The 12,073-nt window shown below is 46.0% G+C and overlaps 1 protein-coding gene across 7 annotated transcripts in view; it reads left to right on the plus strand.

Annotated features, from left to right (window-relative positions):
- LOC142567711 (methylthioribose-1-phosphate isomerase) overlaps positions 1 to 12,073 on the plus strand; it is a 121,768-nt gene that overhangs the window by 86,262 nt on the left and 23,433 nt on the right. For all 7 annotated transcript variants that reach the window (XM_075677886.1, XM_075677888.1, XM_075677885.1 and 4 more), the window contains 2 exons: positions 683 to 861; positions 1,960 to 2,193. In XM_075677886.1, coding sequence (XP_075534001.1) covers positions 683 to 861; positions 1,960 to 2,193 — 413 coding nt within the window. The remainder of the gene's footprint in view (positions 1 to 682; positions 862 to 1,959; positions 2,194 to 12,073) is intronic.

Genomic DNA, 12,073 nt, shown 5'->3' on the forward strand with positions numbered 1-12,073 from the left:
AGGCTTGGGCATGGCCTTAAGAAAAAGGGCAGCAGCCTACACTTCTGCAATGACTGCTGCAAGTTAAAACCAGTGACAAAAAAAAAAAGTGTTCATCCTGTTACCATGCCCAGGCAATCCACTAGAGATACACTGGGCCATGCACATTATTTTTCATCAGCATGCAGTGGATATTGGCAGATAGAAGAAAATGACAGGAATCCTAACAAAAACTGCTGTCCTGGTACCCGATGGTCTTTACGAACTACAAGGTCATTTTACATAGTTAAAATTGTTTGAGGCATTGTGAGCACTTAGCACAGCTGTGCACAATTAAGGTGCACATGAAGCCATACCTATCTAAGTTGCTCACATCTCACTGTTGCATGTGTGTTATCTGTGATGATTCGTGCGCACTGACATGCTTAAGTTGGGAAATGGGACGATGATCACTTTGGATATGTGACAAATACTGTGTGTGCAGTGCATCTGAAGGCACTACTGGCATATTAAAATGCATAGTTAAAGCACTCAGAGCCTGGCATTAAAGACTGTCCTCCTCTAGCTTCGATTCTCTTGATCAGTGCTCTTTGCATGTACAACAAGTACAAGATATTGACATGACAACAATATGTTGTGCTTGTTTATTTGCCAAGCAATTATTAATTAATTCTCCAAAGACAAAAGCTTTGTCCCTGTGCAGCATCTGCGCCGAGGCAGAAGGCATGCTGGCTGCCGATGTGGCTGCAAATCGTGCCATTGGCCAACATGGGGCCAAACACATGGTGGCAAACTGCCAAGCACCAAATGTCGGCAAGCTTGGTGTCCTCACTCACTGCAACACAGGCAGTTTGGCCACAGCAGGCTACGGAACTGCACTTGGTAAGGCATGTTTGTTTCTACAAGCACATGTTCCAATTTCTTACTGTTTTCCTGCTTAAAAGAGTGATCGAGGCAGTCATTTTCAACTTTGCAAATAAAAACAAAACTTGTATCGTATATTCATAGGGAGCACATACAAGTGCTGATTAACAATTAAAGGAAAACAGGAAGCCAGAAAATCACAAAGATAAACTGTAACACTTGCTTCTTTGAAACTCATGGCAACCATGCCACATGCTAGCAAAGACAAATCGGTTTAGTTGGCTATGAAGGGTGGCTGACACGTGTGGTATGTTGCTCTAATATCGGGAATGCATATATAGTTGAACACGTCTTCATTTTTGTGGATGAACAAAATTATGTGACCGTCAAAGTGCATAGTCCATCTGCACTGTCAGCAGTGCCAGGACACATTCAAAGGGGGCTCCACCAGATTAGGACCTCTTATGTTCTTGCAATTGTATGTTTGTGCATCATCCCATCAGCCATACATAAGAATGGTCATAGCTTAATTGAGTGGTAAGTGTGGCAGTGAACGTAACTGTGCTCCACATGGCACCAGTCAAGTGTTCTTTTTTCTCTTCTGTCCCACTTTGTACGGCGGCACAGGCACCAGTTGCGGGCGCCAGTTGCGATGCATGCAGTTAGTGTGGTTCAGCTTTGGAGAACTCTTGGCGTACTTGCATGTGCGCATGGTATCGGAAAACTTAACGGACCCGTTCCGACCCCCTAATTCTGACTTTATTTTTGGATTCGCTTGGAAAGCTGCTGTCATTTTCACTTGAGCATGTTTCTCCTGCACATGACTGCACTAGAACAAAAGCAACATAAACCATGCTGCCAGGTAATGTGCAATGCAGCTAAAAATGTGGTCAAGGGTTTGTTACATTGAGAAGGCATGCCGTCATGTGACTGTGCTTCTGGTAACGATACATGTGGGCCTGTTGCTTTTTCAAGCTGTTCTGTTTTATAGCTCTTCCTGCTGGTCAGCAGCTTCCTGTACCTTTATTTTTGTGCACATTATTGTGTGTGTTCACAGTGCGGTCACATGGTTCTGGCAGTCACGTGGTTTGGCACATAGCAAAACTCTTTGCGCAGGTGTTGTGCGGCAGCTGTACGAGAGTGGTCGGCTGGAACGCGCATACTGCACAGAGACGCGCCCGTACAACCAGGGCTCCCGGCTGACGGCCTATGAGCTGCTGCACGACCACATTCCAGCCACGCTCATCTGTGACAGCATGGCTGCTGCCCTAATGGCCACGGGCAGGGTCAATGCGGTCGTGGTTGGTGCGGACCGCGTCACTGCCAACGGGGACACAGCCAACAAGATCGGTATGGCTAAGCACATGCAGATGAGATGAGTTTGCTCAGCTATAGTCACACATACTCACTGAGGTAATTGGGAGGTAATCTGAAGTTTTTAAGGAATTTGTCCATTCTGAAAAATTCGGGCAAAAAAACAGAATTTTCACTCCCGTTGTATTGAATCAGCAAAATTTGAACCTACAGTAGTTATGGAAACACCAGTTTTATGCCAGAAGCAAATGAAGTTTTCAGCTGAACGCACACAACCTGCAAATAGCAGTATTCCTTGCTGGTTTTGTGGGAACCATGTGGTTGGAATATCATGAGACACATCATTCTGTGAAATCTGATAGTGCATTATAGCTTGCTGGTAATAGTTGTTGAAAATTATGGGTTGGCAAAGTAACTTGGCAAGCTTAAAACCACCACTCTTTTCTTGTGTCTGAGCCTGTGATGTCATAGACTGCCAGTGAATTTTTACAAACGTATGCAGGGAAAACCTAGAAAAAGTATGCAATCTGAAAGCGGCAATATACTAGACACCTGGTAATAGTTTCTGCAAGCGTGCTTGTAGAAATGCGCCAACACAATAATTGCAGGGCCTTGTGGGTTGACCACAACCGGGCAATTCTTCGAGACATTAAAAATAGGTTCTCTCCTTGACTTCTTAAAATTTTGTCGCTCTTTGGTTATTACTGGCCCTTGGCTACAAAACCCTATACATCGTCATTATCATCATCTCTTAAAATTTCATTGATCGATGTATATGCAAGGTGAATGCTATTCACTAGCACTTAATCTAATTCTTTGTTTTCGAGGCAGTGAAAAGTCAGTGACAACAATGATGACAATGAAGACACATAGTCTTCATAACATTCACTCACAGTATTCCCACTGACTTTGCGACTGTGTAATAGGCAACATATGTAATCAATGCTGCTGTTTATTGTGGGGTAAATAGCAGTAGCAGAATTACTTGAAAGGAGTTTCTTTTGTTATAAGGCGCGAAATTTTCAAAAAAAAAAAGAAAACGAAAAACAAAAACAAACTAAATCATGTTGCATTTCTAAGGTGTCCTGAACTTCAAGCTTCAATATCTCTGTGGAGGCTTGTATAATTTTGCCACATAAATAATGCATCTTTAGGTGACAAAATATCTAGATTCATATACTCCTGTAAGAAAAGATTCCAGAAATATTTACCTCATAGTGGTACCTACAGAGTCAAGGAGGCATTATTATAGGAAGCTTAAATATAGGATGAAATAATGAAAAGAAATGGTTCAACAAACATCAACAGGAATTGTGTATACGGAGTTGCTGCCACAAAGAAGTGCAAACAAACATTTGCACATTTAACCAAGAAGAAAAATATTGGTTCAAAGCATGCATATAGAAAAATGTGCCTTTAATTGTAGTGCCCAGTCAATGTTATTTAAGCATCTGGGAAATAACCCTCTTTAAATTGTTTGCATTAAAGTGTCAATTAATAGACAGTGCCTGTGATCATCTTTTCCGTTTTTGTCTAGTTGTTTCACTGACAGATCATTAACCCTCTTTAAACTGCTGGAAGAAGGACACTTGTGTTGTTTTCTTCTAACCATGTTATAACAATGCTTCGTTAGAAGTGAGCAGAGTGATGCTAATTAGGACTTAGCAGTCATAGCCACAAGCAAGCTCAGTTCTAGAGGCAAGCTGAGACTTTAACCTTCATTTTAAGTGCGTAGTGACTGTAGTGATGTTGGGGCTATCCCCGTTGCTATAGTGGGCTTGCTTGAGAAGGCCCATCCGGTCATTTGATGGTGACGAGGCAGGTTGTGGGACTGTGTTGGTAGGCTGTGTTATTAATGCAGTCAGCATTCCTAGGGTACTTCAAGCACTTTACGGTATCTATAGTAGAATCTCAATGATACAATCGTGCATGATACAAATTTTTGGATGATACAAGTTTTTCAGAAGTTCTGGCTGCAAGCTGCCTTTTGCACCAAGGCAGATAATGCTGACATGCACATAAATTGTTGGTTTTTGGTGATTTTTTTTCATGAGCCAATCTCTATGATGTTATCGGTCAGTGCAAGACACGGCTTTCTGTATTGGAAGTTTCTATAACGTTATCGCTGGTTCTATCTAGTGTTTGTTGTCGCCGAAACTTGTGTAATCAGCGACACGAGTTGTGTAGTACTTTCTGGAAGGCACACGAGAACCAGCAATTACACTGGAACCTTTGACGAGTCTTGTATAAACGCCAATGTGCTTAACCCACAGATCAGATTTTCGGCAATCAACAAGTGTGCTCACTGCTATCATCATGCTGAGTGTTACCGTAATTCTTTTGCTGGCCACATGTTGCCTTAGTAAACAGTTAGTTTCATGACTTGCGTTGTGCCACTGCGGTTGTTCACCGTCACTTCAATGTGACAGTACAAACAGTCAAGCCGCCATGCTATCCTTGGCAGCACCGGTGAGGAAGCCCTGGCTCATCGGTAGCTTCTTGTCAGGCCAGCATAGTGGCTGCGACAATGCGTTCATTGCATTCCTGGTGTCAGGGCGACCTATGTCACTCCGTCGCGACACCACTCCTGCACATCTCCCCTGCAAAAAAAGCTTTGGGCAATATCATGCAACTTGCCAGCCATTTTCAAACACCTTTTAACTTTATCAGGAGCCGGCAATCACATGCGACCCATTCTTTCCCCATCAGTGACACTACATTGGTACATCCGTGTCCACGGGTAACCTTATCTCTTTTTTAGTGTGCAATACGAAGTAGCTTCACCACCAAAAAAAGAAAGCAAAAAGCGAACAGATTCCCTGATCTTGCGCAAATCATGTCCTTGTCACCACTATGTAGCAGCTAAGATGTGGCTACAAAAGAAACTTGAGATAATGAGGCAGATCTTAAAATGTTGGCCTTGGAACATGCAAAATGCGTAGCTGCCAAAAAGAGCATGAAACAAGCATGCCAGTGGTTCAGATTTGTGTCAGCCAATAGGAGCACTTCCTGCGTGCTATGTGACTGCAGTAACAAATTGTGAAGCTGGGTTTTCCTTATGGTGCTTACTTTTGTTGCTTTTACTTCTGCATAGAGAAATACAGTGTTGTGGCCATCAGAATTATTTATGTTTATGGCGATATAAAGATGGCGGTGCTGTGATAACGGAAAGCTGCACTCGCGCTATCAGCGGTACAATGGCTCGACAGGCACAACAGCAGTGCCAAAAAACACACACAAAAGAAAGGAACACTGACAGACACGGACAATCACTGCACTCATGCAGTGATTGGCCGACTCATGCTTTATTCCATGAAAAGAGGTCACCCTTTCTCAGCAAGAAGGTAAGATGTACTTTTTGGGGTGTTGTGGTGGCACACATTCTTTGTCTCTGAACGCGCATGCGCGACGCAGCCTTTGTGGAACTTCTTTATAGAACTTCTTCTCCTGGAATAAAATCAGTTGTGAGTGCAGCGATTGTCAGTGTCTGTCAGTGTTCCTTTCTATTGTGTGTATTTTTTGGCGCTGCTGTTATCCTGCAATATGTGACCAACTCGCCCAAGAACTCGTTTCACTGAGGTAGGTGTGCCATCTTCTGGGTGTGAAGCGTACTTCAGTGCTTCTCCACTTAATGATGACAAATGTGGTGCCGCTGGGGTCGGGGGCTCGTCACAAGGGGCGCACTTGTTGCTCTATTGCGGCCGTATTGCCATGGAGCTTTGGCACGTTTAACATCCTATGTAAAATGGAAACCATCTTCATAGTTAAGTCATAGGCAGTTACAAATTTCTAAATGCAGCGGAGCTCTGTCATTTGCAAAGGCAGTGTACTTGCCTTGTCCGTTAGCTGTTTGTTTCCTTGTTTGAGGTGGAAAAATATAATAGCTCCTAGCGCTGTTTAGTTCGGTAAACATGGTAACTTGATTCTATGAGGAGAAGCACACATTCTATGAGAAGAAGCATGAAACAGCTTTTCATAAGTTCTCCTAAAGCAAGAAAGGCAAAAGCTTACTTTGCGGAACAGCTAGTATATAGGCGCTGTATGCGAACGGCAAGTTGTGCAGGCTGTATTCTTAAACCACGGAATGCACAGGAGAAAAGGTTTTGCTTGAAGGGATGTAAAATACAATGGAACAAATATTGATATCTGTACAACTAAAACCTTTGGTTCAATTCCTTTGTCTGTATTTAGGCTATTATATATGAGACATGCTTGCAATATAAGTTAACAGTGTTTTTTGACAATATTATAAATAAAGTTGTTTTTGGTGAAAATTAGAAGCAAATTTTTGCATTGTTTGATTATGTATGATTAACTCCAAGAGCATACAAACCAATAGTTAGGTCTCTTGATGATTTTATTATAGTATATTTGAATGCAGTAATTAAGTTGATTCTCGGGTCACACATGCAAACCAGCAATGCCAAACATTTACTGCAACTAGAGCTTCTAAATGAAACACGGCTCTGCATCACAATGCTCACAAAGCACGTTGTAGCACATACTGTAACATGCTATGCTAGGTAGCCAAGTTCTTGCTGGTCACAAGGAAGTGCTGGTGAGCAATGTATTAGCTTGATGTCTGGTTTGTAACTTCTGTTTTGTTCTGCTCACAGCCAATAACTCCTGAAGGTTGGAGCTGGAAAAAGTAAAAAATAAATTTGCCAGTGGCGGAGCATCTGGCAGTCGTTTCCTTGTGAGCCGCGGTCACAGCACTTCAAGCTAAATTTTCTGCACACAGAATCATTTCGTCGGCCGTCTTTGAACGGGATCATTTCTTCTGTCGCGAAGCATTTTGGGCAATAAGCGTTTGCGACTAGAACAATAGAGCAGTGAGAGGTAGTACAGCCGATCGAGCATTAAAACAAGGTTTTTCTATCTCTCATAGCCACAGCCCCACTGCTCCTTATTTTACAGTACAGTTATCTCCCCCGCAGAAAAGGGAGCCGTGCCGGCGTCCTACGGGTAGATCATAGTAGGGCTTGAGACGCTGGACATGCGCAATGTCGCGTCCTTGGCGGCGATGATCCAAAGGTAGCTCGGGGGGTTCCACGATATAGTTGACTGGAGACGTCTGATTGATCATGTGGTATGGGCCCTGGTACTTCAACACGAGTTTCGGTGACAGTCCAGGGGTAGGGGCGGGAACCCAAAGCCACACTAGCGAGCCAGGAGCATAGGATACAGGAGCATGGGAAGTTTCTCGATGATGCTTCTGGCGTAGCTGGTCTTCTGATGTAAATACACGGGATAGCTTGCAACACCCTTCTGCATGTGCAGCAGCTTCGGATAGGGTAATTGTTTCCGTGATGTCAGGGCGGTACGAGAGGATAGTATCCATTGTGGAAAAAGGTTCGTACAGGAGAAAGAAGGGCAAAAATCTCATGATAGCCTGCGTGGTGGTATTGTAAGCGTAGGTCAGAAATGGTAGAACATGGTCCCATTTGCTTTGGTCGAATGCAATGTACATGACCAGCATGTCAGCAAGAGTGCGGTTAAAGCGCTCGGTCACGCCATTAGTCTGTGGATGGTATGCAGTAGTGGTGCAATAAATGATGTGGCATTCTTTGAGGAGAGCCTCAATGACGTCGGAGAGGAAGACGCGGCCTCTGTCACTGAGTAATTCCCTGGGGGCTCAGCGGCAAACAATGATGTGATGCAGGAGAAACCAGGCTACGTCACGTGCAGAAGCGCTGGACAAAGGGGAAGTTTTCGCATAGCGTGCAAGATGGTTGATGGTCACGATTAGTCAGCGATTGCCGTCTGATGTGGTTGGCAGAGGTCCATAAATGTCGTTGCCTACTCTATCAAAAGCACATGCTGGGCAAAGGCTGCAATGCGGCAGTTGAACGACGAGGGGAATCTTTGCAGCATTGGCAAATGAGACAGGAGTGGACATAACGACAGATGAATCGATACATCCCCCGCCAGTAGTAACAAAGGCGTAGATGCACGTATATGTTCAGTACACCTGCATGCGCGCACTGGGGGGTCGTTGTGGGACGGTGGACAAATATCCAAACGCAGATGCCGAGGGATGACAAGCAACCATTTGTGGCTGTCTGGGAGGTAGTTACGACGGTACAAGAGCCCGTTGTTAATGGAGAAGTGATTTGCTTGGGGACATAATGCACGATCGGTAGTGGGTGCCGATGGGGTGGACAAGGAACTCAGCATGGACACAATCCATGGGTGTTTCTTCTGCTCCAGAAGAATGTCCGTGGCAGCAAGGGAATACTCGGACAATAAGGCCTTCGGGGAGCTAACCTTGTCTGTTAGTGGCGAACAAGACCACGCATCCGCATCCGAGTGTTTTTGGTCAGAACGGTACAGCACTCGAAGGTCGTACTCCTGCAATCGAAGGGCCCATCAAGCAAGAAGACCGGATAGTTTTTTAAGGACGACAGCCAGCACAGCGAATGGCGATCAGTTATGTCAACTGGGCGGCCATAGAGATACGGACGGAATTTGGTTATGGCCCAAATTATAGCCAGGCATTCCTTTTATTTTACAGAATAGTTTGATTCAGGTTTATTCAGTGCATGACTGGCGAAGGCGACGACGTACTCATCGAAGCCAGCCTTTCTCTGAGTGAGAACGGCACCAAGGCTGACTCCACTGGCATCCGCATGTATTTCAGTTGGAGCGCTTGGGTCGAAATGGCGGTGGTGATGTCAAGAGACGACGCAGCTTTGTGAATGCAGCATCGCAATCCGGCGACCAGGTCGAAAGGTTGTGGCCACCACGAAGAAGCTGCATTAAAGGTGCTGTTATGGTGGCAAAATCGCGGATGAAACGGCGAAAGTATGACACTAACCTGATGAAGCTGCACAGTTCTTTTAAGGTCGTAGGTCACGTAAAATGGGCAACAGCTTGTAGTTTCGCCAGATTAGAGAGTACACCTTCTTTCGACACGAAATGGCCAAGGATGACCAGGGCAGCGAAGCGACACTTCTTCAAGTTAAGCTAGAGGCCAGCGTCGGCGATGCACTTGAGGACGCGTTCAAGTCGAAGTATGTGGGGAGGAAAGTCCAGTGAAAAGATAACGATGTCGTCCGATAACACAGGCCTATCTGCCATTTGTGGCCACGCAAAATGTTGTCCATCATTCTTTCAAATGTGGCAGGCACATTACACAGGCCAAATGGCATCACGGTGAATTCAACTAAACTGTCAGGTGTGATGAAGGCCGTTTGTCTGACTCGGCCATTGGCACTTGCCAGTACTCGGATCGTAAGTCTAAAGATAAGAAGAATTCGGCGCCTTGGAGGCAGTCTAGCGCGTTGTCGATACAGGGTAGTGGATAAATTTCTTTGCGGGTAATCTTATTGAGTTTGCCAGTAGTCCACACAAATGCGAATTGTGCCATCTTTCTTTTTGACCAGCACTACAGGAGAAGCGCAGGAGCTGTGCGAAGGTTGTATGACGCCGTGTTGGAGCATGTCTCCGTCTTGGTCAGTGATGACACTACGCTCCGTGGTGGATATATGATACGGCCTGTGGCGTAAAGGCGCATGGTTGCCGGTGTCGATGTGACGGACAACAGTAGAAGTACGGCCTAAGCGAGATTGTTGTAGGTCGAATGACGTGTGAAAGCGGTCAAGGAGATCGACGATTTGGGCGTGCTGACCTGAAGTGAGGTTGGAATCAATACACCGGGAAAATGCTGGGCCAGAGTGTCAATCGGAGGAGAAGCCGGGTCGTTAGGCAAATCGTAAAGGAAGCTTGGTTTGATTTCGTCAGCATAACCAAGACACTCATCGTGGAGCAGGCTAGCAGGGCAAGGAAACAAGCTCTATACATAAAGTGCACTGGAACCTTGTCGAATGGCAAGAAGGGCAAAAGGAAGCAAGAAGGAAGGACGGTGAGCAACAAGCTCAGACGGCGTGATAAGAACTGTGGAGTCAGAAAACCGAACGCAGGAAACGGGTACAAGTGCGGCAGGGTATGGAGAAATCTCGGTGTTGGCGGTGACGAACACACGACCGGAAGCGTCATCAGTATATATATATATATATTCAAAAACGTTGTTGTCAAATGGCGACAGCGCGAGTTCAACACGGGCACGATCTATAACGGCATGATGAGAGGACAGAAAGTCCCATCCTAAAATATGGCATGGGAGCAGCAATGCAGAACAACGAACTCAACATGGTATAAAGCACCGCTTATAACAACACGCACGGTACACTTCCCTAAGGGTTCAATCGGCGCAGCGCTTCCTGTACACAATGAAATGGCAGAATATAGCGTCGCTACTTTTCTAAGGTTAAAATGAAGCTGGTCCGAAATCACTGATATTGTTGCTCCCGTGTCTACAAGCGCATGAAGGGCAATGTCTTCTGCATGAACTTCAAGGACGTCGCAGGAAATAAATGAGGTCTTGAAGAGTTCGTTGAGGTCGCAGTTCTTGCCTCCGGAACTGTGGTCCTTAGTTTTCCTTTCGGATAGCTTCAGGGCAACGGATAAGCGGTGACAGAGAACACCGATGGGGAGACGTAGACCGATGGGTATTGAAGGTTCGAGAAGCAGGAGGCAAGGCTTCGAAGGGTTGAGCGGCAGTAGCAGAACGGGATGGAGAGTCGGAATCGTTGCTTTGTGCCCTCGGTGAATGCGAAGGATACCATCCGTGCCGGCGGCAAAGCCGTACTAGATGCCCAGGTAGGCTGCACGAATAACAGATAGGCCGGTTGTCATGGGTGCACCAAAGATTGAGAATAGCAGCCGGAGACTGATGGAAATATTGGTGAGGTGGGCGCACGGTCTGCTGTGGTGGCCAGTAGCTGCTTGTAAGTGCATATGTTGCAGCTGCTTGCAGAGGTGAGGGAAAGGCGCTGGTAAGTCTAGGTTGAGTAGCTGAGACGGAGGCCTTGGATTCCCGACAATGGCAGCATACGTAAGTGGAACAGGCATAGGAGGCGGTTGATGAGCAAGTGGTACGGTGTTAGTGACTTGTTCTTGTATCACCTGACGGAGATCGAGAGACGAGGGCGACTCTGACGCTGGACTGACTGGCAGAAGAGAGAGCTGGCGTGCCACTTCTTCTCGTACAAATTGCTTGATTTGGTCGAAGATTGCTGGACTGCAAGGAGCAGCACTGACACCATCACTCAGAGCTGAAAGCGCGATGTCCAGAGCGAGAGCTCGGCGCGTAGGACGCCGTTGTTTGCGTAGCTCCTGATAGCTTTGGCAAAGCGTTATAATGTCTTTGACCATCTGAGGATTCTTTGCCAAGAGCATTCGGAAGGCGTCTTCTATGCCTTTCAAGATATTCTTGACCTTGTCATCTTCGGTCATATCTGGGTTGATTTGCTGACAAATGTCAACTACATCTTCTATGTAGCTGGTAAAGGTTTCGCCCTTTTGTTGTGCATGACAGCGAAGCTGTTGTTCAGCCCGAAGTTTGCGCACAGCAGGGCGAACGAAGGCTGCTTGAAGTGTCGTTCGAAATGCTGTCCAGGTGGAAAAGTCAGCCTCATGGTTTCAGAACCAAAGATAGGCGACACCGGAAAGTTAGAATGGTACGTAACCAAGCTTGTCAGCTTCAGTCCATTTGTTGTGGGCACTCACTCGGTTGTACGATGACAGTCAGTCCTGTACGTCATGATCGTCAGTGCCATTGAATATGGGAGGATCTCGTTGGTGTGGCGCACCAGGACAGATGACCGGAGGCGGTGCCTGGGGTGAATCGGTAGGACTTGTCGCCTCAGGCGGGGGACATGTGACAGGGATCGTCCGACTTTGGAGTTACAGGTCTGCAAAAGGTCCAGCACTTTCCACCAAATGTCGCGAAGCACTTTGGGCAGTAAGCGTTTGCGACTAGAATGATAGAGCAGCGAGAGGTAGTACAGCCGATCGAGTACCTAAACAAGGTTTTTCTCTCTCGTTGTCGTTCTCTCTAACCACAGCCCCGCTT

This window comes from Dermacentor variabilis, unplaced genomic scaffold (genome assembly GCF_050947875.1).
Source record: "Dermacentor variabilis isolate Ectoservices unplaced genomic scaffold, ASM5094787v1 scaffold_14, whole genome shotgun sequence".
Lineage (NCBI taxonomy): Eukaryota > Metazoa > Arthropoda > Arachnida > Ixodida > Ixodidae > Dermacentor > Dermacentor variabilis.